The sequence below is a fragment of the Nicotiana sylvestris genome, chromosome 1, assembly GCF_000393655.2.
Source record: "Nicotiana sylvestris chromosome 1, ASM39365v2, whole genome shotgun sequence".
NCBI classification, from domain to species: Eukaryota; Viridiplantae; Streptophyta; class Magnoliopsida; order Solanales; family Solanaceae; genus Nicotiana; species Nicotiana sylvestris.
Window position 1 is genome coordinate 147,088,389 of NC_091057.1, and position 26,522 is coordinate 147,114,910.

Genomic DNA, 26,522 nt, shown 5'->3' on the forward strand with positions numbered 1-26,522 from the left:
GGGTCGTGACAGTATTCATCATTTTCATAAGCTCATTTTAATTTTATCTATATATCAAACGTATTATTTAAAACTCTTTATCTAATTTTCATAATCTTATACTCATTATCATAGGTTCATGTGTCGCGCGCGTACTCTAATACTAGTAGTAATAATAATAGAAGAAAAGAAAATCAACGTATTAGTTCTGATTTGATAAATCTCATATTCGCTTAATCTATACTATATTAAAAGTATGAACGTTCGGCTTTTTTATCCTTTAAAAGTTAATGCTGGAAAAAATAGTAATTTAATTTATTTTCCTAATATTTAGGATTTAAAAATTAATTACATTTTGAGTGTTTAATTATTCCTTATTTGAACTAGGTAGGGGTTGTATAGTTTTGGCAAATCCAAGCTTCAAACCGAAATCTGAATTTTTTGGATTTTTGATTTGGATTTTTCAATTGCGGATTGGATTTTGGATTTAATTTTTAAAAGTTTGGATTTTGGATTGGATATTAGATTTGGTACTTCAGATTTTTGGATCCGAAAATTTAAAATGTTTATACTTATATTTAGTCCATTATCCACATGCCGGTAGTAATAAGTTCAATACTCTACCCATTATATATTATCTCATATATTCAATATTAGTTATTAAGTTACTGTCAGAATACTTTCTATTTGGACATGATTCTACTATTGCTACTTCTTATCGCCCGTATTAGTGTCTCCGTTGTATTTTTTAATAATAATTTCATTACTTGAATAATTTACTTGGATGATTGCAGCAAGAATGAGGAACTTTTCAGTAATTTAACATGAGTACTTCATTTAGATATTCATTTTTGTAAAAAGTAGAAACATCTCAACTTATACGTTCAAAATCGAAAATTCATAATATTTAACCCGATTAATCCGAAACAAAACTTTAAAAATCTGATCCAATCCGAACTTATTTGGATTGAATTTGAATTGTCATTTCTTCAATCTAAAAATCGAAAATCTAAACCAAAATTCTCATACCCAATCTGAATTCCCCAAATGCCCACCCCTAGAAGATATGAAATCCTAATATTTAGGATTTCAAGTTCAATTATAATTTTACCTTGTATAAATCATTAAAAAGACTAGCTTTATGTAATAGAATTAGTTAATGAGTGAAAATTTCATATTTCTACCCAAAAAAACAAGAGATACATAGTTTAAATTCTAAATTACCAATAAAATACTATTGCCAATAAATTAATATTTACGTAGAACAGAAAAATAGAACTTAAAACTCACGGCTTTTATCTCATTCAAAGTTTATCTTTATAAAAAAAATATGTAGTTCATTTAAATATGGGTAAATTATTATAAAAAACACTTCATATAATGGTCGTTTAATTACTTTTTTTAATATTTAGGAGTTTGAAATTAATTAAAGTTTTATGTATTAAATTTTTCTTATTTGAACTAAAAGTCCTACTATTTGAAACTTTAAAACATTAAAAAATTGCTCTATACAAATCTATGTTTAAGGGTTTAAAACCATATTAGTATATTTTTTTCTTATTTAAACTATATAAAAAAATCCAAAAAATTAAAAATATTAAGAGTTTACTTATGTAAATGTACACCGAGAAATATTCAGTAATTTGTTATGAAGGAAAATGTGACACCATAGTATTTTATTTGTACTTGTGTTTTTTCCGCAAACGCATAGTTAATATTTCAAAAATATTGTGAGCACTTTTATGAGATAAGATTTATTTCTTTGCTGAGTAGTTTAATAACATAAAAAATGATTATTTTCGGGACTTAAATTTTTTTCTAACTCAAATACATTCTTTTATTATTTTTATGTAGTTTTTAAAAAGTCACTTATCATGATAGGCGTACCTAAAGACTAGTGCGGACAAAGATAAAGTCATTATTTCAACAAACAAAAGTTTAAAATATTTTAAAAACCAATGAAATATGAATAATGTTCCTTTTTGAAGGTGCAGGGACAAAAACAAGAAAATAGGGGAAATAGAGAAAATAAAAAGGGGGTAGTATGGTAAGTACGAAATGGGAAAGGAGAAAAGGGGTACCCCATTATGACCTAAATACCCATCGTTCTCAAGGTAAGCCCATAAGGCTGTAATACCCAACACAACCCTCAAATCCCTTTTGCCCCTCATTCCCTCTATTTCTCCAGCCTCCTTCCATTCCCTTCCTTGCCCTTACTCCTCTTTTCCGATTTTCCCCTTTCTCTCCTTCTCTCTCAGTCTACCCCTTTTACCCGCCATATTCAAATATTTCTCACACCCTTTTCTCTGATTTCAATTTGGAGCCCTTTTCTCCATCCTTTCTCCTCATTTGGATCAATTTTGGGCGAAATCTGTGATGGGTTCTGATGGGTTTAGTGTTTTCCTGGTGTTTTGATTGAAAAAGCTCGAATCTTTGAGTTTTAGTTCAGTTTGGGTTTTAGGGCTGCTCGACGAAGTCTTGATCTTGATTTCAAAGAGTTAGTCTTTTGATTTTTGGCTCTCTCTAAATTGATGGTGAGTTTGGTGTTTTATTCGGTTCCTGTTACTAGTTTGGTTTGTGGTTTTTGATGTTGTGATAAGTAGATTGTTGGGACTAACTCTTTTACTGTATTGTTTGTTTTAGGGATTTGTACAGTTAAATTATATTGAGACTTGTTGGTTTTAATTCATTCTTGTAGCTGAAAGGAGCTGCTATTTCACGGAGTTTGATCAGTGGTTTGGACTAATATAGTGCTGGGAGCAGGTCAGACTGTATTCTTTTAACTTTTGGGTTTTGATTTATCCCGTCTTTTATTTTTATGATTTTGAATACTGATAATAGGTTTTAGGTTATTGTGCTTACTTCTCCCTGCACACTCTCTAGTTCAATTAGCTAAATCATGAATTATGTCCACTTTTGAAGCAGGCCTTAGTGAAGTCAGCTGAAGTAAAAAGTAGCGATATTTGTTAGTCTTGAGTTGATACTTTATCAAGTGAGAGAAGAGTTTATCTTCCGTTGGTACATTTGGTGCCCGCATATTTCTCAGACAGGACAGCATATTGATAGAAGTGTAGCTACTTTTGCAGAAATAAATGGCAAACCATGAGTTGATCCTTGGCCAAAATCACAATTTAGGTGTTGGTGGTGAGAACCAGCAAATAGTGTTTGACCATACTCATGATATGGGCATAAGCCAGAACCATGGATTGGAACTGGCAGAGAACCATAACGATGAGGACGAGATGGGTATAGTGCAGAGCCAAGATCATGACGGGAACCACGAGCATGAGTATGAGCACGAGAATGGTTTACCAAATGAGCGGAAGCCTGAGCATGAAAACCAGGAGTTGCCTAATGAAAACAATGAGTTAGATATTTCTGAACAAGATGAGTTAGGCATCGAGGAAAACCAAGAGCTTGGTGATAACATGGAATTAGCTGTGGTTGAGAGCCATGATATGGGTGTTGAACAACCTGAACATGTATTTGAAGTCCATGATGGCCAGATGGTTCTTGCTTCGTCAGGCCCTGTCATTCAGGCCCGAACTATTTCAGCAACACCTGATTATGAGCTACACGTGGGACAAGAATTCCCTGATGTCAAAAGCTGCCGAAGGGCTTTACGTGACACAGCCATTGCTCTTCACTTCGAGATTCAGACCATAAAATCTGATAAAACTCGTTTTACTGCTAAGTGTGCCAGTGAGGGCTGCCCTTGGCGCATTCATGCTGCCAAACTTCCAGGTGTACCCACATTCACTATCAGAACAATTCATGACAACCATACATGTGGAGGAATCGCTCATCTTGGCCACCAGCAAGCCTCAGTTCAGTGGGTGGCCAACTCTGTGGAGCAACGGCTTCGGGAAAACCCAAATTGCAAGCCAAAAGAGATCCTTGAAGAAATTCACCGGACTCATGGAATCACCCTGTCGTACAAACAAGCTTGGCGTGGAAAGGAACGAATAATGGCTGCTATGCGCGGTTCCTTTGAAGAAGGTTATCGCCTTCTTCCTCAGTACTGTGAACAAGTTAAAAGGACCAATCCAGGGAGTATAGCATCAGTTTACGCAAATCCTGCTGATAATTGCTTTCAGCGGCTTTTTATATCATTTCAGGCTTCTATTTTTGGTTTTCTAAATGCTTGTCGCCCTCTTCTTGGGCTTGATCGGACGTTCTTGAAAAGTAAATATCTTGGTACTTTACTTTTAGCTACTGGCTTTGATGGAGATGGCGGCCTTTTTCCGCTAGCATTTGGTGTTGTTGATGAGGAAAATGATGATAATTGGATGTGGTTTCTCTCTGAACTTCATACCTTGCTAGAGGTCAATACAGAAAACATGCCAAGGCTTACCATCTTGTCTGACAGGCAGAAGGGCATTGTAGATGGTGTTGAAGCAAATTTCCCCACTGCTTTCCATGGTTTTTGCATGCGTCATTTGAGTGAAAGCTTCCGTAAGGAATTCAACAATACAATGCTTGTTAACCTGTTGTGGGAGGCCGCACATGCTCTTACAGTAATTGAGTTCGAAGCAAAAGTTCTCGAGATTGAGGAAATATCACAGGATGCTGCATATTGGATTCGGCGGATTCCTCCACGATTGTGGGCCACAGCTTATTTTGAGGGCACAAGGTTTGGTCATTTGACTGCTAACATAGTGGAACAATTGAATAATTGGATTCTAGAGGCCTCTGGACTTCCAATAATTCAGATGATGGAATGCATCAGGAGGCAGCTTATGACTTGGTTCAATGAACGAAGAGAGACCAGTATGCAGTGGACGTCAATCCTGGTGCCTACAGCGGAGATGCGAGTTGCAGATGCTCTTGAGCGTGCCCGGACTTATCAGGTTCTTCGTGCTAATGAAGCTGAGTTTGAAGTGATATCTCATGAGGGTACCAATATTGTTGATATTCGGAATCGTTGCTGCCTTTGTCGGGGCTGGCAACTCTATGGTTTGCCCTGTGCACATGCTGTGGCAGCGCTACTTTCTTGCCGGCAAAATGTCCACCGGTTTACTGAGAGTTGCTTTACTGTTGCAACGTATCGGAAGACATATTCCCAAACAATACATCCTATTCCAGATAAATCATTATGGAAGGAGTTGTCAGAGGGAGATCCAAATGCTGAAGAGATTGTTATAAACCCACCTAAGTCACTTCGTCCTCCTGGCAGGCCAAGGAAGAAGAGAGTTAGAGCAGAAGACCGTGGTAGGGTGAAGCGGGTTGTGCATTGTAGCCGCTGCAATCAGACTGGCCACTTCAGAACGACATGTGCAGCTCCAATTTGAGTTGTCTCTGCAGACAATGAAATCTGTGTGATACCCTCTTCCTGTGCAGAATTTATCTTATGTTCTGTCAAAGGATATTTCTAGTTAGCTTCTCAGTCCATAGTGATAACTTTTCATCTACTAGTCTAGTAAGCTTTATCTTTTTGGATTTGTCTTAATAATACATTGCAACAGAGGTTGAGTTTGGTATTATAACAATGATAGCATGAAAATTGATTTTCTTAGGTTGTGGATGCCACATGCAATTTACAGTCTTTGCCCCCCCGTCCCCTCTCAATTGGCTGTTAACCTGGTATTTTATTACTAAAAAGATGCCAAGTGCAGGTGCAGCAGTTCCTTCTTTTGCTGTGTTCCAAACGATCGTTTGGTTAATGCTAATGTCTAGTATCAACAGTAGAAGTTTCCATTTTTGTAGTTGGTTATAATATTGTGTATGCACACGTAGACAAGTATTGTGGTCAATGCTTATCACGTCTTGTATAGGATTTCAATGAAGCTAAGGTAAGGTTCATTGAGTTGATTAAATTTAACTTTTAAATTTTGAGTTTTGGGTCAGTGAAACTAGCTATGAACCACCACATTGTTGCTGGTTCTGTATATTTGTAGGGTTTTGGCTATGGCTGGTTGACTGGTTAGAGTCCATGACATTGCCTTGCCCCAGTATTGCTGTTTTCTTCTAGTTGGTTGTCTATTTTCTTTGGCTTTGTCAATCTTTTTCCTTTTTTTTATTGGTTAATCTGTGTTTCAGATTGACAAATTTGAAATGGCTCTGATAGCATTGCATGAAATTTAAGAGATCTTTACTTGGTTGTCATCCACACAGTGTGGTCCAACCTGGATTCTGGACTATGGTTCAAGTTACCAGTTTTATGCCGCACCTAAGAGTGTGGTCTAGTTGACAATGAAATGAAAATGCTATAGGAGACCAAGGTTCAAATTTCAGCGAGATAAAAATCACTGAGTGATTTCTTCTGTCTACGCATTAATAGGTAACTCTATCCCATCGGGTAGAGGTAAGGTCTACGTATACACTATCCTCTCCAGACTCCACTTGTGGAATTATACTGAATCGTTATTGTTGTTGTAAGCATTAATAGGTAAAGCTTTTAGTTACCCGTGTTAGTGGGAGGTAATAAGTGTCCGATAAATTAGTTTGAGGTATACGTTTAAGATCGTAAAACAAAAAAAGTTACAAGTTTGACGGTGAGCAGAATGGCAGCCTCCACTGTCAACTGAGCAAAGTTGTAACTAAAAACAAACATTCGGGTTATAAAATTCTCAATTTCTCAACTGAGCAAAGTCATAAAGCACCATCTTTTAGCCCTAATTAGTCATTTATAGATACCCTTTGCTATATTACTTGTTATAGATACCTTTTATGTTTTTATACAATGTATTTCATGTATTTAAGCAGTTGTATTCATTAATACAACCAAAAAAATAGGCGTAAAAACGGGAACTCCAGCTAATGGGTATCTGTATTCAAGCTGAATACAAATAAAATACAGTAACATTTTTGCGCAAATTCTGGGAAGTTAAACTTGTTAAAAACGGAAGGAAATAAATTCACATGATAGTCTCCTAATTTAACTCAAAGAAATAATACGAGTACTAATGTATTCTATAGGTTGTAAAATTTCCTTTATTTTTCGTTTGTCTCAAAATACTGGACTTTTCTTTTGTGGTTGTCCCAAATAACAGAAATAATTTCTCTATTTGTATATATAGAATGTTGTACCTTTTACATTTGATATTGTATAAATTGAAATTTTCTGCCTTTTTCTTCATCTTATTAAAAATGGACATTGTTGCTTCTTTTTCTTTCGCTCTAGTATATTTCTGTATATGTAAGTTTTCCTCTCAATTTTACACCTTTGGTGTCATGTTTGATGTTTTCGAGCAGTTAATCCTGCTGACGCTGATTTAAAAGTTTTTTAAAAATGCCAAACAAAAAAGTAGAAACTAAAGCTAACTATTGAAGGCTGTAGCAATGAAAAAGTTAAACATAAAGGGGATTTTAACCCAAACAATTGAAGTGTTTTGCATTGAGGAAATAGAAGCCCACATAGCCCAAAATTATAATTTATAGTAACATCTTTTATGTAGCTTCATATTATGTAAACTTCATTTTCAAACATTTAAATATTTATATTTGAATTGAGACTGAAAAAAGAAGTGTCGTCTTTGTATTCTGTCCTCCATTCATTTTTAAAATTACAACTAAGGATATAGTAATTACGTGAGCGACAGAAGGGTGTTTAGGACCTTAGGTAGCAAGTACCCTGAGGTAATAAGAGGTATGCACAAGCGCCCGGACACCATGATGATTATTTATACTGCAAACAGAAGGGGTGTCTTCGTATTCTGCCCTCCATTCATTCTTAGAACCAAGGATATAGTAATTACGGGCAGGGGTGTTAGTCGGTCGGTACGGTATTTAAATATTTCGATTCAGTATTTTCGATATTCGGTTTCTTAAAATGTTATACCAATATTGTACCTAATTAAATTCGGTATGGTTTGATTTTTCTACTTTCGGTTTCGGTTTGAATACTAACTTGTGCATAGAGTCATAGAATGTAATATTCTTAATTAAAGTACTCAAAAGTACAAAATTAAAAACGTTTGTTGACAAAAGTTTTATCTAAAACCAGTAAATATCAACCCAGAGAGAGGAAATTATACATAAAGGAATAAATTATTCTTTTTGGTAACTATCATTTTCATTAATTACCAAGTATCATATTTACAAGCTAGGCTATACAACTCAGCCCCATGTACATAATTCCTACCTCTATTTCACTGAGATACTCCTATACTACTATCATATTGCTAGTTTGGAAATCTATTCTCCATCAATCCATGTAGCCCTTCATCTGTTCGTACATAACAAATATAGGCAATATCTCTAGCAAGGAAATCTCCGGATTTCTCCTTCTTCATGAAGATTCTGGCATTTCTTTCTATCCATATTGCATACACAAACTTTGCATATATCAGCTTCATTAGCCTCCTTGCTTTGACTTTCTTTTCGTCTTCTGTTCTATCCAATCTTGCATTTGTCTCCATGTCTTCGCCTTTTGCCAGCCACTTTTTATCCAACTCATAAGAGTACTCCATAGTCTGTTGCTAAATTCACATTCAGCAAATAGATGTTCCCTTGTCTCCTCTTCTTTTTTGCACAAATGACATGTGATATCAACCTGTTGTCCCCATTTTTGTAATCTTTTTGCGGTGAGAAGTCTATCTTGTAGCTGAAGCCAAGTAATGAAAATAGCTTTTGGTCGAGCTATATTTGTACACATAATATTCTTCCATGATACTCTTGGCAAATCTTTCATCATATTCATATATATTCCATTTATTATGCTCTTTCTTCCTTGTACCATCTGTTCTGCATGCTCTAGTGACTCCCGAGACTTGAGTATTTTCTTCACCATCCAACTCGCTTGTTGAGGAATGACCATATCAGTTAATTGTTGTCCTTTGATATAATACCCATGGATTCATTTGATCCACAGGTTATCCTTCTTACTATGCAATTCCCAATAAATTTGATCATTAGAAATGTCTTGTTACTTACCTAGAGTTATTTGATAAACTTAGAGAATAAAGGAAAGCAAAATTTTAAATTTTTTATATTTATGTTATAATTAATAATGTGTATTGTGCAATATAATATATATTTCGGTACAGTATCGATATTTCGGTATTTCATTTTAAAATACCAAATACCATAACTAATACCTTTTTTTAAAATTAAACCAAATACCATACCGAATACCAAAATATTGAATACCAAATACCAAATTTTTTTGTTTTGGTACGGTAATTCGGTATTTATCAAATTATGCACAGCCCTAATTACGTGACTATTATATTAGTGACAAGAGGTGTTGAGGTAGCAAGTAGGAGTGTCAATGGTTCGGTTTGGCCGGTTATTTTACAAAATTTATATCATGTTATTATTCGGTTATTCTATTATGTATAACCAAAAAATTTCTTTTCAAAACAGTCCCAATCATGTCGGCTTCTTTTCGCTTTCGGTACGGTTCGGTTATTTTTCGGTATTTTTCTTAAATGTCATGTAACTGTCACTACTAAAAGTAGAATGCAATAACATACATACTTTTATAGGACTTGGCAAAATTTTCTAGACAGTTTTATTATTTGAATGGTGATAAATTAAGATAACGTGAAAGATGGCTGGAATATAGTTCCATCAACTACTCTAGAGTAGCATAAAAGAAACTATGCAAAGACAAGAAAAGATAAATCACTCGAGTAGAAAGATATTAATTAAACAAGCTGGGACTCAAAAATAAAGTTTATAAAAGATTAAATATTCAAAAAGATAAATATAAATTATACGAAAGAAAACATATTCAATATATTAATGTAGTTTGCTACTCATAATCGCTAGAATACTTTGTGTTTTGCTAGTGATATGCTAGAAATAATTTAGTTTCAGTAGGAGTAGCTTAATAGGTTTGGAATTAGGATTTTGATTTTAATTACTTATTGGCTTGTAACCATTTTCATAATTTTAAGGCATAAGGAAAAATTATTGCTTTATTATTCTTAAACTTATTATATAAATATATTTTTCACATGTAAATTATTCGCTACGATTTGATATTTTCGGTTTATTTTCATAAAATAAAAAATCTATCCTAATTATTGATAAGGTTGTAGATTCATATAAAAACCTACCATTTTATTAAAATAAACCTAAAAATCGGTTCGATCCGGCACGGTTCGATCGGTTTAGTCGATTTTTAAATATCCATTGACACCCCTAGTAGCAAGTATACCAAGGTACGCAAAAGCGAGAAAAAATATTACACAATAGGAATATGTTACAAATAAAATATAATATTTACTATTTTTATAATATTTATTAATATTTTTTTCTTATGCAACCAATCAAGTACAATCAAACCTCTTTAGAACAGTTTCATTTGTTCCGAATATTTTTGGATGTTATAGCGAAGCGCTATTATAGAGAACATATATTACAACACAATATAAAAATTAGTTACAGAAAAATAAAAAAAATTCTTATGCAACCAATCAAGTACAGTCAAACCTCTCTATAATAGTTTCGTTTGTTCCAAATATTTTTGGATGTTATAACGAAGTGCTATTATAGAGAACATATATTATAACACAATATAAAAATTAGTTACAGAAAAGCTTGGTTTTTATAATGAAAGTGTTATTATATAAGATGTTGTTATAGAGAGGTGTATTTACAACTTGTTTGGATGATTGTTACATATCGTTTTATAATGTATCGTATCGTATTGTCTTGTACTGTACTGTATCATTTGATGAATATAATATTTGGATAAATTGTATTGTTTTGTCGTCGTTTCATGGCATCACGCACTAGTAATATGATGAATAAACTTGCAATATTATAAAGAAAAATTATGATACGGTATATAAAAAGGTAGGGTAAATGATAAAATAAAATTATTTAATAATAACGAAAGGTGAGATTGAGATAAAAAGATAAGGTAACGATGTGACCACACCAAATCGATCGTTACATAAAGTGACACATTTTATCGTTACTTAATAACGAATTTAGCGATACGATATAATAAAATTTAAGTAATAATTAAAACAAATATTATATTTAAAGTAACAATACTATACAATACAACAGGTAACAATCATCCAAACAAGCTGTTAGAGTCAATTTGACTTGGCAAAATGATACTAGTAAATGAATTTGAGAGGCCCACTTGGTTTAGGACGCCTTGGGCAGTGTATTTCTTCTCCCCAATTTTGGAGTCTTTTAGAATTGGGATTAAAGAGTTTTTTACGGCTAGAGAGAGAGAGAGAAGCAGAAGCGGAAGGAGAAGAGAATATAGGAAGAAGGATGATACACAGGAAATGGAGTTTGCTGACAGGCCCCGCAGCTATTCTCGGCGGTATCGTCGGTGCTATCGTCGTCGCCAATTTTATCTTCGTCCAAAATGTATGCTCAGCTCTCTCCATATTTTAATTTTTTTTTTCCCTCTCCTGTTTGTTCTAGTTATTCTTTGTGAGGCCATTTCTGGATTTGTGTATGTCGTGTCATCCTTGCCCACTGGCCGTGCTAATCTTCTCTCTGTTATTTGGAATGATTGTTGAGGCTCTTTCATCAGTTCTTTTAGATCGGGATTAGATTAGGGTTTCTCGATATAGTCAATTTGGTAATCTTCAAAATGAAGAATTTGCATCTCAACCCAAGGGAAAAGGTAAATTTTGGTTTGACCGAATTTTCACAACTATTGTAATAGATCCGAGACCTTCAACCCCCCCCCCCCCTATTTCCCCAAGAAAAGAAAAGCGCTTGGGTGTGTTAAACTTTACTTTGAGGGAAGCACCCATATCCAATATATGTAACTTAACAACACAAACGTGTGGAGGTGAACCTCATTTATAGTTCATTGTGTGCAAAGTCTACAGATAAGCTGAACTGCTGGCAGAGCCGTAAAAACTCTTCAACCTGTAAAAGAAAATTTACAGGGGGATGGCTTTTTCGTCTGGTTAATAGCTTGTCTTGGGTGTGGAGAAAACAGTGGTAGCTGGGGAGGTGAATGGATTTAGAATTTATTTTTGTTCATAGACTGGGATTGAAGCTATAAATGAGCTACTCAAATTATCTAGCTTTGCTCTGCATTTGGTTCCAACTCCACGAACGAGAGGGAATGGAAAGGAGAAAGACAATCATAGTCGTATATTCCTAATAATATACTTTTGCTTCCACTTGCTTTACAAGTGTAAGGGAAGTGAGGGACATATGCGTTTTTTCAATAGATCCTATTTCAAATGGGCTGATATAGCTGCCCAACCCCTCTAATTTTACTCCTTATGAAATAATGGTCCTATTTACTTTTCTGCCTCTTTCTGAATCCTTTCACCTCAAGTAAATATGTTGTTGTTGGATTCAGATGGGGTTTGAGCTTGTTCGAGTAGTTTTCAGCTGAATTTCAGCTCATATCTGTTGAATGAGCAGAATTGGGAGCTTAAATAATCCTAGGTCATATAAATGTAGAAATCATGTCTTGTTATGGATGTATGATGTGTCTCACCTTATTTTCAGAACAAGTACCATGCTGTCTTACTTGATTAGGCCTATGTATAATAATGAGATAGGAGAAAAGACTTCATCAAAAAAAAAAATAATGAGATAGGAGAAAAGTTATTAAAAGGGATGCCCAATCTCCATTACTAGACCAAGTTACTATTTGCTCATCTGTGAATAGAAGGCCATAGGATAAAAGGAGGAAGCCTTAAGAAGAAGAAGCTTAAGTTTTAGTAGGATTATGAGAAAATTTCCATTTTTTTTTGTTTATAGATGTGCGTTTTCTTCTGATCCTGCGGAAGTTTGGTTTGCTTTCGCTATTCAATCTTGAGCTACGCCTGACCCTGCTGGACTATCTTCTGCTTCTACTTTTTCGTTGTTTCTGAAACATTCTACTAGTCTTCCTACTTATTACTGCAACTCTTTTGTCCTTTGCTACTGTTTAATCAACAGTCAACATCTTGATAGCCCAACGATAAGTGGTGGTCAGTTATCATTATTAAAAGAAAAGTGATAGTCAGTTGCTCAGTTCACCTATTTCTTTCTGCAAAATCTTGCAATTATTGTTAATTTTCAGTCATGTGAGACCGTGGAACAGTACTGCTGTGTCCGAGATGTAAGGCAAAAGTCACCCATGGGTTAAATGTAGGGTTTCTATCATTAATCCAGTGCCTACTTTTATTCTACTAAAATGGCAACCTCGTCAATAATGGAAAAACAAAAAAGGGAAATACAGCAAGCAAGGCAGTCTGTGAGTTTTAATAACTTGGATACTGGTCTCTGTTAAGCTGCAGCCTAAAGGTACATACACTGATGTAGCCTGAAGATGTGCTATTAAAAGGTGTAAAGGAACTTGTCATGGAGCAAGTATATATTTAGGAGATGAAAAAATGGAGGTGACTACCCACCTTCTTTCCCTCCCCCTGGGGTGGGGAGAGGAGGTGAGGTGCGTGATGGAATGAATTGAAGGTGACAACTTTTTGTTTCATTGTTGTAGACTCTATAAGCTAGTGGCAAACTCCTTTTCTCAGTTAAAAACTTAAAATCTCATGGGCAAAAGATAATATATATTGCTGCTTTCTGTTATAAAATTTGGTGTCAGGAAGTGTTATTCATTGATAGATAAATAACTGAGTATAACATAGTGTGCTTTCTTTTGCTGCAAGTTTTCTATTGTGTTTCCTTATTTGGTTGCTAAGAAGTTGTCTAATGCGCTTTCTGCTTTTTGATTGCTATGTATTACTATTATAAAGGTGGAGTTAATATTTGGCTGCCTTCTTCGTTTGATGTGTTTTATTCAAATGTTAACTTGCAGGACCCGTTCCTTAAGCCAGATCGGAAGCAGGAGAAAGCACCTTCAAACAAGTGAGCAATGTGTGTTTTTCTCTGGGGGTTTTCTGTTGGTTTGATTTGTCATACATTACGGCCCAATAAACTCAAATTTTGAGCATCAGCTTGAATGTAGGTCTCTTTTGTTGGCTTTCTTTCTGTACTCTTTCTCTTCACAGAATATGAAAGTATGCTCCAAACAAGAGTCTTAGGTTGGGAACTGGTCATCTCCTGTTTCGTGATGCTTTATTCAGGTTATGAATAGAATAAAATGTGGAGATGCGACAAATTTGATATTGTGCAGAAAGTAAGACGGGTGCTGTTGCATTATAGGTTGGCAAAAGACGAGCTTGTTTATTATCAAATTTACCTTTATCGTAATACTTATTTTTTATTTTTGGGGGCAGTTTTTTGATGGGTTTGCTTTTATGTTTGTGTGCGCGCGCTTATGTTGATGCAATGGGGTCAACTTGAATGAAGAATATGGCCATGGAGGGTATTGCCTTCTGCTATCTCTGTCTAAGGGCTTGGTCCAGCCAAATTAGCAAGCAGAGTGAAAGGCTTCATTATTCCATCCGGCCACCATCTAAAAACAGTCTGTGAGAGCTGTGGGATCAGCAAAAATAGAATATAATGGGCCAAGTAGACATGTGCCTCCTTGATATTATTCTCTCTTTGGGGGAGACAAGTTTCAAACTCTACTTCCAAAAAAATAAAGGCAAAAAAAAAAAAACGAGGGAACAGAGATTTGAACTCTAAAACCTTTGGACTTGTCTTATGACTTGGTATAGGTCATGACTTGCCGAGTTTGGATTTGACACGTATTTGAAAATATTCACCAAGAACAGCCAAAAAGAAAAGGTATTTGTTTTTGAAAAATCAAACCCACATGTTTTCCGTAAATTAAGAAAAGTTAGAAGGTAGATTCTAGGTGTATTATTTGGTTGTTAATCGTAATATTTTACAGTTATTATCCAAAAAAAAAAACATCAATGCCAAACGCCATATACTGTTGGGTTCAATTGAAAGTTTATGGGATCTTATTATATTACATCCGATGTAGCCTTAAATAGCTGTAGAAGCCATTTTGTTCCATCAGAACATAATATGATACTAATGTAAAAGAGCTTTCTTTGTTATTTCATCTACAATATGGATGGCTGCTTCAAATTTTAAAGAAAAAAAATAATAGTCCATAAAGCAGAGCATGTTTCATTAGTTTTACCCTCTACCTCATTACTTATTCTTTCTCTTCTTCTGTTAACACTGATATGATCGCCTGTGACCAGCCCAATGCCCCAAGGGAGAAGTACTTCTGTAAGGACGACTTTTATACAATCCCAACTATTTGTGTTTACGCAGCTGCAATACTAGTTGCACAGAGAAACCGCCAAACATCCTCGAACACCATGTAGAGTCATAATTTTTTAAATCCTTGAGCGCTGTGGCAGCTAACCGAGCAAATATGAAAATATTCAGTGTTAAAGATCATATTAGTCTTGGAAAAAGTAGGAAGGTGAGATAGAGACAAATCAGGAGAAAAATGAAATAGACATTTGGTAGGTACATCGTTGTGACGAGCCTAATGCATATACTCTCTACCTATAGGAGTTCCATGTCACTAGGCCTAAATGAAGGTACAACAGTACAAAGCACTCTGATGAAAGGATTATTAGTTTTGTTCACCAAATGAAATGCATAAGGGTCCAGCTCAATAGCCATAGTTGGTACCATACACTGAACCATAGCCCCCTGATTGACCTGGAACGCCTGGATTTGTAGGGGCAGATGAATACATAGAAGTAGGAGGAGCTCCATAGGAGTTGTAGCCTTGGTCAGCTGGTGGAGCTGTCTGTGCCTGAGGCGCCCCTGCATCTGCCATGAAATTCTACGACACACAAATGAAGAATAAACAAATACATTTCAAGATAGGCTATGAGAAGCACGGATATTGGCTAAACCAAAAGTCAAATGGAAAAATAAAAGACTGGCATTTTGCGCTGCCTCAACAGAAACTCATATGCATATGCACATACCAGAGGGAAAAAAGAGTTTAAATCCTATGACAAGTGAAGCAAGAATTTTACCTGTACCAATTGTTGTGCTGTTTGGACTTGAGAAGCAGTTCCACTGATCTCAACAGTCATCTCCCCAGGAACTCCCCTTGTTTCCTGTATGGTAACAGTAGCACCACTAACCCGCCGGATGTAGCTTATGCTCGCACCATTTGTTCCAATCACAGCATCAGCATAGGACAATGGGATCTGCATATGCTGTGTAATCTGCAAAACTATGCCCTCAGAACAAGCAAAAACTCGCACATGAATATCTTTTTTTTTCTCAGTTTGTTTACTAGCACTTCATCGTGACCATATTAGGTTTGCTTAGGATGTCTTGCATATAAATTGCCAATATTTTTGCAACCTAAAAATATTTCTGAAGGGCAATCCTTAATTCTCAGCTAAGTATCCAATTTAATAAAGTATCAGTGTAAGGCCAAGGATATATGCTATTTGTGCGTAATGCAGTGATTCAGATTGGCACCAACTGGAAACAACAACGCCATTACAAGCCCTTACATCTCAAAAAATGCTAAAAGAAAACCATGATACATCAGGAAATCAAGTTTGTTTAACCAACAAAGTACCAACAGAGGTCACAAAAGAAGCTCGGAGAAACAAGAAATCAAACGATACAAGAGCAGGCAAAAAGAAGCCTATAAGATCAAGTAACTGATGGAGCAGTCTTTGCGGGAAAAAATGGACGAAAACAATGATTAAGATTGGAAGCGACACGTCACTAAATGAGTGAAAATTATTGGAAGCGACACAAGTTACAAAATGAGTCCTAAAATATGTTCTCCCTGTATCACATCAGAGTAACACCTATTACTATTTCGGAAGTCAAAATTTTCTTCAACTACAATTTTCTCAAACAAATAAAAATATTTTAACTATAGAATTGTGATTTATAAGTACATTAACAAAATCTCCAATCAAGCAAATTTTCTTTTTCCAAAATTAAGAAATGTATGTCCAAAGTCAAACAGAAAATTAGTTATGTTGATCCTCTAACTCCAAAAAACCCGGCAGGGAGTACTTCTCAAGTAAAGCTAGGAGTTGCCCGACTAGCCATGGTTAACAGAACTGCCTGGGAATATACAAAAGCTACCCTACAGCTTATGCATTTCTTGCTTCGCTAAATAACCTGCACTATAGTGCATCCAGATTGCATCAAGGTATCACCCAATACAATTTGATACCTATTACTGAAGTGCATATAGGGTGTGTAGCAATTTTCCCTTTTTTGGTAATTCCCACCTGTCTTTTAGTGAATGACTGCCAGCCTTTTGGTTTCTTTCAACAGAATGGTGGGAAAGATGGACATGTAGAGTTGAAGCTGTAGCTAATTTCAAAACTAATGAACTATTCTCCTCGGGTAAAACAACAATAAGAAGCTTAACAAAGTGCATTAACACAAAATCCCACCCATTTCTCTTTAAATACTGACTCAGTGTGCTTAGAGTAACAGAACATACCTGAGTAATCAGAGACGGTGCGGCTGTGTTGTTTGATGATGAATGCATTGACATTGGAGCTTCTCTTCCATATGCAGAAATTCCCTGATGAGGTTGTTTCTCCAGTGGAGGTGGCATGTCAACTGGAGCATAATAACTATCATGTTGCCTCGATGGTGGCATGTCAGCTGGAGGGTAATAACTATCATGTTGCCTTGATGGTGGTGGCATGAAATGAGGATTAGATCCATATCCCGGACCTCCAGCAGCGCTTGGGGGGAAAGCTTGGGGAGGAGGACCCCAAGACTGTGGAGGTGGCATGTGTTCCACTGGTGGATTTGGCATTTGCATCTAAACAATAAATAAGTTCATTATCCATCAAAAGATGCTAAGATACAGTCCTAAATATTTCTAATTGAAATGAGGCTTACTTGCATCTCAAATACTGGGATTATGCTGCGATCAACCAAAAATTTCCTCAAGTGATTAGCAATTAACTCAACTGCCTTGTGTACACTTGCAGGCTCCCCTACTACTTCAACTATCCTATCATCTTGAAGTGCAAAAACAGGAAGATCCTCTGCAATGATATGCAGCATCACAAGAAGGAAGTAAGACCACATGAACTAGTGATAAAATTGCAGTTAAAAACACAAATTGAACAAAACAGTCCCAAAGAATAGTTCATGATGAATGCAGAGAGGCTATAGTACCAATTAAGGACCTCGCAATCTCCAAATCCAACCGAACAATTTAACCACAGGAATTACCGTACTTAACTCCTCTAGTATTAAGTTAGACATACAAAAGTATACACAACAGGAATATGACTTTCCACATTCCAGTTTATTTTATGTTTTAGCTTTCCACTAATCTGTTATTTCATGTTTTTTTACCTCGACTCCAATATGAGAAAAGTTTTAGTTTAATCTGAGTTTAACATTTCCAAAGAAGGATGAGACCAAATTCAATTGGAAAAAGTTCAAGTCTTGAAAAAACGTCTAAGCTTGGCGAATTTTAATTCAGTGTGCTCAAGCCTACGCATACAAACAGGACACATACCTAGAGTACAAAAAGATTAGATGCCTCCTTGAGCTAGGAGGATCACCACGTGCTCTTGAGCCAAAGTGTGGAACAACGTAGTCCTACACGCAACGAGATGTAAGAGGTCCTGACTATAAATCCAATATTAGACCAAAATGACCAGCGAGCAAAACCACATCCTTGGCATCAAATTCATTCAGTGAGGCTTCACTAATGTTTTCATACTTAATGGTTGCTTTCACTTGTTCATTCAGGTATATTTTGATAAATAAGAACAACAATAATACTCCCTCCATCCTATTTTATGTCACTCTTTTCTTTTTAGTCAGTCCCACCTCTTTGGAAACAATTTTTATCACAGAATCCCCATTTTACCCTTAATGACATGATTTTATAGCCACAAATATCTCATGGCATGTTTGAAACCACAATTTTTGGTTGATCGCAGCATAATCATTTTTTCTTTTGTAAATTCCATAACCATCAAGCCCCTTCACGTAAAATGGGAGGGAGGGAATAATTGAATTTTTTTAAGAAAATGCATTTTATTCGGTGACTCTTACAGCTTCTCAACGGTATTTGATGATCTGCATTTGGATCCCATCGACCCACTCAAACTAACTCTTCTTTGATAAGACACTTACCGTGTCATCAACTCCATAAGCTTTTCCAAGCAAAATACTCTTTCCTGGAAGGAATTACATGTTTTGAGTCAGAGAATTACAACCCTGTAGCTCATTTGCAACTTCTCATAAAGAGGACTACGCCTTCTAAAATGACTAGACACATGGAGACCATAAAAAGTCTAGTTTGGACATATTGCACTCGTTAAAATTTATGATCTTAATTTATCCTTTGGTTAAGATAACTCATTATTTTCTTTTTTCCCCATCTTTTTATTAGATTTCTATGTCAATGTGAGTGAGCTGGGACCTAGAGAGTCTAGTTTTAGTTAACCCTACTATGCATTAAAAGAACATTATTTAGTATTTAAATGAAATGGACCTGAATAAAGATAAATGGGTATAAAATATTTATATAGTTACCCCAACTAATTTAGATCGAGGCTCAATTAGTAGTACTAAATTTTAACTTTGATCTAGAAAATTTCCTGAACTTCTGCTCTTGGTTTGCTACTTACTACAAGATTTACAGCATCTGGATTACATTGTACAATGACAGTATATATCTGGAACATCTTTATCTCCGTTTTGGACTCAGCAGGGTTATGCCAGGGAGTGTCAAGGATGCATCTGGAGCACTTGGAAGGTTGGCAGCATCATCAGAAAAACCTGGAGGATGATACCTACTTGCATATTTTGATGTGTTTGGGCCGAAAGAAACAGATGTTTTGATGAAATATCAACTCCAAATCAGTCCCTGAAAGCTGAATTCTTAAGTTTATATAGCTGTAGCAACTTATTCCCAGTAAACTCTCCTGACACCTTTTTGGATTTTGGTAACTCCCTATCCCTAGCATAGGCCTCACTGTATGGAGTAACAAAATCTCTTTTTCACCTAATATCTTTTGTAATAGCTACACGATTTGCATCTTTTGATGCCATTAATGACGATGTTTACTTCATCAAAAAAGATTTACCACATCTGGATACCACAATTATATTTACATGAGAACAAGTTTTATAAACCTGATTCAATTCATACAAAACAAACTACGACGTATTAAACGTGCTATTAATTTATTATTACTAGAATGAAAAGGATAAGATCCGACAAATATTCATTAAAAGGCCTTTGGCCAAAATTCTTCTATTACCCTTTAGATCTCTTCTTTAGTTGTTGGAAAGACTTACAGGCTTCAAACTCTTGCTATTATTTTTTTGAGTAAATACTTCAAACTCTTATTAATTTTATTCTTACATGATTACCACTTAAATTCCTTATTCTACTATACTAAAGTAACTTCCTCTCCACAAAGAAACACACTCACCATGCATGGTTTTCAAGGAAACATTGCAGGGAGTACTAGCCAAGGCTCAGATGATCTATTGAAATGACTAAATCAATACAAGAACCTGAAACGTTGATGTGAATTATTCTGAGTTGAAACTTTGCCTGCATTAAAAGCTAACCTTTTTCCTGAACAAGAAACTCAAGAAAATCGCCCCCTCCTTGTCATTTTAAAACAAGCTAGAAGGCACGAGTAATTTCATGCATTTATTCAAATAGAGCCAAGAGTACAAACCAAGACCACATAGATAAGATAGTTGATCGCAGAAGGGGTATCAGAGTTCAAGAACAAAAGAACTCAAATGCAAAATGGATGTCCCTAAAACACAGACGAAAATGCTAAACTCTAGCTCCTTGGTTGAATAACAGAGATATCTAAAAGCAAAGGAAAGAACCTGTTCCAAGAACTCTAACAATACACTGGGATGCTTCTTGAATGGTCTTGACAGTTGTCCCTTGTTTTCCAATAAGACTTCCAGCCTGTGCTGCTTGCACCAGCAGCTTTGTCGAGACCTTTCCAGGTATACCTGGAGGAGGATGAGAAGAATCACTATCGAGCCCATCAACAACACGTTTATGAACCCTCAGAAGACCATCTATAGCAGGTGGAAGAGAGGCATCGGGATCCTCCTTGGCAGATACCATTACCTATCCGCATAGCAGCAATTCATTACAATAAATTATAACTTAACTGTACTTAACAAAAAAGATGTTATAACTTAACTGCAGCGATACAAGTTTCGAATCATGAACTAGAAGAATGTGTGCTCTCTTCCATTAGCAAAATATATACATCTACATAAAGTATTTTGTCTTTCATTAGTACAGACTAAAATACTATAGCGAGAGTGTGTTCGCTTTCATTAGTATGAACCATACTCTAAGAATTGTGTTATTGTAAAAGACAAATATTTTAGAATTCTGGTTAATAAAATATTCATGTGCCAAATCATCTGCCTTACATCTACGTTGGGTTGTTCCAGATTGTCTCCCTCTTCCAATAATAGAAACGTTTTCTCTACTATTTTAGACACCTGTGGTTACTATTACAGAAGCGCACTTCCATCTTATTCTAAACATTGAAATTGCCAAAAAGTCAATGTTGTCTCTACTTTTGGACCTTTAAATTTAGAAATAATAAAGCTGTTATTCTTATTACAATAATGAATTTTCATATTATTTTAAACGTTGAAAGTTATCAAAAGTTAACGTCATCTTTACTTTTGGACCTGCTTTAGTTAAAAGAATAGTAAGGCTTCAACTCTTAAATGAAATTCATGTCCCAACTAAATGCGACGCCAAACCTGGGACGGAGAGAGTAATTACAAAGCTCGTGCCCAAATATTGTGGTTCGCCTTCTTACATAGTAAGGAATTCTCTTTACTCAAATTAAATATATACCGTCTGCATTCAAACTTTTTACCATATGTTCCATTTCTTAACAATTCAAATTAGAAGGTTAAGGTTACTGTTAGTGTTAGAGATAGAGTGTTAAGACAGTAATATTCTTATGCTAGATATCGTCCCACATTGGCAAATATCTTATGTGCCTAGTGTTTAAACTTTAACTACCTATTGCCCTGCCTTGATCAAATCATCAAGCAATCAATATATCACCTCTATCGAATTCTTAAAGGGTATCAGATTCGCATTCTCACATGGTATCAAAGTCTCTATGATCATTGTAGAGGTTCAAGGAACTTCCACCTAATAATGAAGGGCCACACACTGCCTGCCTGCTACAAATTTTTCCCTTATATTCTTTCCGGTGAATGCTCCAACGGCACTTTTGCTGACTTTCTTGAACAGACATTATAAGCTTCTTGTTTCACTTTCCATCAATTACCAGATGTCCGCATTTCTCTTAAACCCAATAGCAGTCACCCAACTCTACTTATAAAAGCGCAGCAGTTTTAAATACTTTGACCAACTACACAAGCAGTTTTAAAGAGGAAATATTAGTTAACACAGGTCCATATCGACCAACAGTTAATTTCACCCAATGTTAGTTAACACAGGTCCATATCGACCAACAGTTAATTTCACCCAATAAGTATCATACCTAGACAACCACAAGAAAGGAAGAGATGAGATGGGGAAAGAGACAAATAACAGCAAGAGGTTACGATCGAACAACTCAAATCCTTGATGTTTAGGACTTCCCAGAACCCTTTGACTTAGTTATATATCTGTTTTAAAAGAGTGTGTGTGTGTGTGTGTGTGTATATAATTTTTTTATTTTATTTTGGGGGGGGAGGGGGGGGAGGTATACTAAGTTTTTTAAAGGTAGAAAAGGAAAAACATGGATTAGTAAGCAACGAAACAAAAAGTAACAGAAGAAAACAGGGTGGAGTTTGATAAGTATCTTGCCTACAGGAATGTGTATATATACAGTAGAAAAGCTGGGACTTACTGCTCTCTCAGAAGTCCCTGGAGGACCATCGAGAATCTTGATACGAGCTTTTGATTCTTCAACTGTTTTTTTTATGTACTCTCCTTTGCGTCCAATAATACTACCTACTTTTTGTGAAGGGACCAGCATGCGGAATACACTTTCCCCTGGCCACCCTGGCCACCTTTCACCACCACCCGCAGTAGCAGCAACATCTTCTTGTTGTAGTTCTTTTTCCTGTTCCTGTTCCTGTTCCTGTTCTTGTTCCTGTTCCTCTTCTTGTTCTTGTTCTGGTTCCTGCTCCTGCTCCTGCTCCTGTTCTTGCTTCACCTCAAGGAGTGAAGGTTCTTCTTTCACCTCAAGGAGTGAGTTCTCTGGTACTCCCTCATTCTCGTGTTGATTAAGGCTTTGATCTAGTTCCTCCGCATTCTCTTCTTTGATAAAATTAAGTTCCTCCATATCCCTTTACTGTGAAATAGAGATAATTTTCAAGGGGCGTGTGCACAGGTATATAAACACAAATATCACTTTAAAAAGTACATTAGATAAACAATCTTTTTTCTTGATAAGTTCATTACTTAACGGTTTTAGTTAGCACCATCAAATTGACTAGTTTTGTTTTTGCAACCATTGCTACCCAAAAAAGCCCAGAAAGTTAAAAACTAGGAATTCATTTTAAATAGCAACAACTAAACTATGTTTCATTTTAAAACTAGAAGAGAATGTAAGGGAAAAAATGGTTCCTCTTCCAGAAAGCTTTATGCTTAAACCGTAAAAGAAATTTCATAAGGTTCACAGGGTGAGAGCAAATAAGAATCGTCAAGACTCATGATACTTGGAGTGAGACATTCTTGTCACAGAAACAAATCAAGTTCCTTAAATGCCCCATGTTTAACATGACAAACGTTAGAACTATTTGGCACATTAGTAGAGAACACGACAAAAGATCAGATCTAGAAAGAGGAGCTATGGAGTTACAATCAAGTCTATTTTGAACTGTACATCATTCATTAACAATTGGTCTTTCAAGTATATATAATTCACACTCCATGATCAGAGAATCAATGCATGTCCCTTTCTTGTCTGCCAGAAAATGAAGCCCATTTTCTCACAGTTTATAGCATACTACCTAACGCAAGTATTACATGGGATCCAGTTGCTCACTTCCAATTAAATTTATTCTCTTTTCTAGACCAAGCTATAAATAATGAAGAAGCAACCAGTGACCCCACTTAAAATTCAAAAACAAAATACGTCTCACTCAAAACAGTTGACTCTAGGCACTGTTGACAAATGCATCTTTCTTTATTTTTATTTTTTATTTTTGATCAGTGTTCTGCACATGCATCTTAAGACTATATAGTTTGGCATAGACATATCGCAAACTACAATTTTCTTTCATGGAACTACAACACAAAAGGTAAAAAAGCATTGCATATCAGATCAAGACCACAGCTACCATATCAGCTCTATGAAAGCTCTCTTCTTTTGTACTTCTCCTCATCTATAACTCTTAAACATTATCAGTCTAACGTAATCTTATCCAAAAACTTACTAGTCTAACCTAATATGAAGAATGAAAAGATTAGTGTTACACAAACTTGCTTTATTTACCAGAATATTTATATTAACAAAACAAGATGCTGATTCTTTCAAATCCATAGCTCATATCATCCGTAACAAAGTCAGTAACAAAGTCAGTCCAGTAAAAAGTTTTGATTCAAGTAGTTTTTTCCACCCAAACATGTCCTGAATGAAAATCTACCACTGTCAAAGATCCTTTTTTTTATAAATAAGGTCTCACGTATCACTTCTTCTTGATGAGTTATGACTAAGGTAATAGTTACTAATCAGTGTTACTTTCATGACTCTTACCTGGTTTAATTTTAGCATATAACCCATAAACCAAATTGACCTCGAAAGTTAAACTATAATGAAACCCCACCATGAATCTAGCATGAAGAGATGGGCACCTTGAACCTGCTCAAAGGAGATTAACTAATCATTCTTTCTCTTTACTCCATTCTAGGGTCCGTTTACCAAAGAACTCAAAAACCATACGGACTTGTAGCTAAAAGTACAGGAAAACCCCATCAGAAAACTAGTACAAAAAGACAAGGCACCATAACCCAGTTTTCGCAATACCAAAAATCAAACTGAGCAAAAATGATAATTAGAAAACCATGTTTCGCAATGCAATAGTTATTAAAGTAAGAAAGAATTTCAACATTGACACAAAAAACTCATGCAGAAATTACCAAAACTAAACCGAGCAAAAGTGAGAATTAGAACACTAAAAGCATAAAACAAACACTAATTGAAAAAGAGAATTATAATCACTGCATAAAATTCCAATATCACAAAAACTTAAAACTTTAACAAATTCCTCATGAAATCTCCCCAAGCATTTCAACAAGTACCAAAATCATAATGGAGAATTAGAACATTAACACGGAATGGAAGAGCAATTAAAGAAAGAGATAGAGCAAAAATATCTCAAGAAAATAGTGACCCATCAAAAATTAAGCAACAATCTCTTGAATTGACATACCCCGAATAACTGTAAGAATTGGAGCTAAAAATCAACATACCCGCAAGCCCTAGAAACCTAATTGGGAAAATGTATACATATAGTGATGTAGAGTTCCATAAATTTACTTTATTACTTACATGGGTTTCAGTGATACAGTACTTTAGAGAGAGAGAACAACAACTGAACACGAACTCGTTTTGTTGAAGAATAGAAGACTGCTTTTGGCTTCGACCAAATTTAGGTTTTGGGTGGGTTTTCTTTTTTCCTCTGGGTTTTTGGCAGGTTTATTGTCGTGTTTATGTATTTTCAGTAGGTATGTTTTTATTATATGTCTTTTGTTTGTTTATTTTGTTCTTCAATAACAAAATATTTCAGTAGGTATGCTTTTGGTAATATACTACCATCTATTTCATATTTCGTATTTCGTATTTCGTATTCTGTATTTCATATTTCATATCTCTTATATATTGTTGTTATTTTATTACGCATTTTTATGGTACTAATATATCATCTCCTATTACTTTTTTGAGCCGAGGTCTCCTGGAAACAGCCTCTCTACCCTTCGGGGTAGAGGTAAGGTCTGCGTACATATTACCCTCCCCAGACCACACTTGTGAGATTATACTGGGTCGTTGTTGTTGTTGTTGTTGTATTTTGTTCTTCAATAGTAGGAGGAAAATAAATACTCGTTGGTTTTGCCCTTTTTGGGGCATCTTTTCCATAATTCAATTACTGGACTTCTCCGAATGAAAAATAACCTCAATATAAATTTAACATCGTTAATATGGTAACATTTGGTTTACAACATTATTTTTTCTTTTTACTACGAGAAAAGGATCAAGTTTACCCTTCGTTACATGTTCTGTCTAAAAATACCCCTGCTGTTATACATTTGGATCAAAAATCAAATATACCCTTCCTCCGTTAAAATTGTCCAAAGTGTTACCTGTCAAAGAAAGGAACAAGAAAGTAACTTTTAATTTTTTTCGCATGGATTTAAGTTCAAAATACAATGCAAAGATTACTTCAGCTAGCAAGGACTTCTAGAGCTATCGGCCATAGCCATCTCCAAACTGTTTTTTGTTTCTATCTTTTTAATTTCTCTGCTAGTTGTTTATCTTGTGAAGCTGATAGTCAAGCGGTACCTTTTAAGTAGCTTCTTGAGTGCTGAAATGTTTTTGATGATGCTATTTTTAAGTTTGTGATTGTTTACCCTAAAAACTAGATACCAATTAAACTTATAATGTGGTTTTAAGGATACGTGATTTCACCTAATATTAATTGATTAACTTAAAGATAAGTGATGGGAATTGACAAGAATGTAAAACAAACCAATGCTTGGACGGTGCCCTCAAGCTGATGAACCCTCGAGCTTAGTAAAATAA

General features: G+C 35.4%; 2 protein-coding genes across 7 annotated transcripts; one reads left to right on the plus strand and one right to left on the minus strand.

The window, feature by feature from the left end:
- Nucleotides 1-2,089: 2,089 nt before the first annotated feature.
- Nucleotides 2,090-5,494, plus strand: LOC104245089 (uncharacterized). Of its 6 annotated transcripts, none has more exons than XM_009800656.2 (3): nucleotides 2,090-2,513; nucleotides 2,623-2,742; nucleotides 2,902-5,494. In XM_009800656.2, exon 3 carries the CDS (start codon nucleotides 3,072-3,074, stop codon nucleotides 5,268-5,270), a length of 2,199 nt encoding a protein of 732 aa, XP_009798958.1. In that variant the 5' UTR covers nucleotides 2,090-2,513; nucleotides 2,623-2,742; nucleotides 2,902-3,071; the 3' UTR covers nucleotides 5,271-5,494. The 6 variants fall into 6 exon arrangements, with proteins under 6 accessions (XP_009798958.1, XP_009798956.1, XP_009798960.1 ...); XM_009800654.2 differs by having other exon boundaries at nucleotides 2,905-5,494; XM_009800658.2 differs by having other exon boundaries at nucleotides 3,066-5,494.
- Nucleotides 5,495-15,154: 9,660 nt separating this feature from the next.
- Nucleotides 15,155-25,441, minus strand: LOC104245087 (flowering locus K homology domain). The gene is made up of 7 exons (XM_009800651.2): nucleotides 25,275-25,441; nucleotides 22,626-23,072; nucleotides 20,608-20,860; nucleotides 17,629-17,777; nucleotides 17,219-17,548; nucleotides 15,768-15,962; nucleotides 15,155-15,568 (listed from the first exon to the last, which is right to left on the minus strand). Exons 2-7 carry the CDS (start codon nucleotides 23,061-23,063, stop codon nucleotides 15,392-15,394), a joined length of 1,542 nt encoding a protein of 513 aa, XP_009798953.1. The 5' UTR covers nucleotides 23,064-23,072; nucleotides 25,275-25,441; the 3' UTR covers nucleotides 15,155-15,391.
- Nucleotides 25,442-26,522: the final 1,081 nt, after the last annotated feature.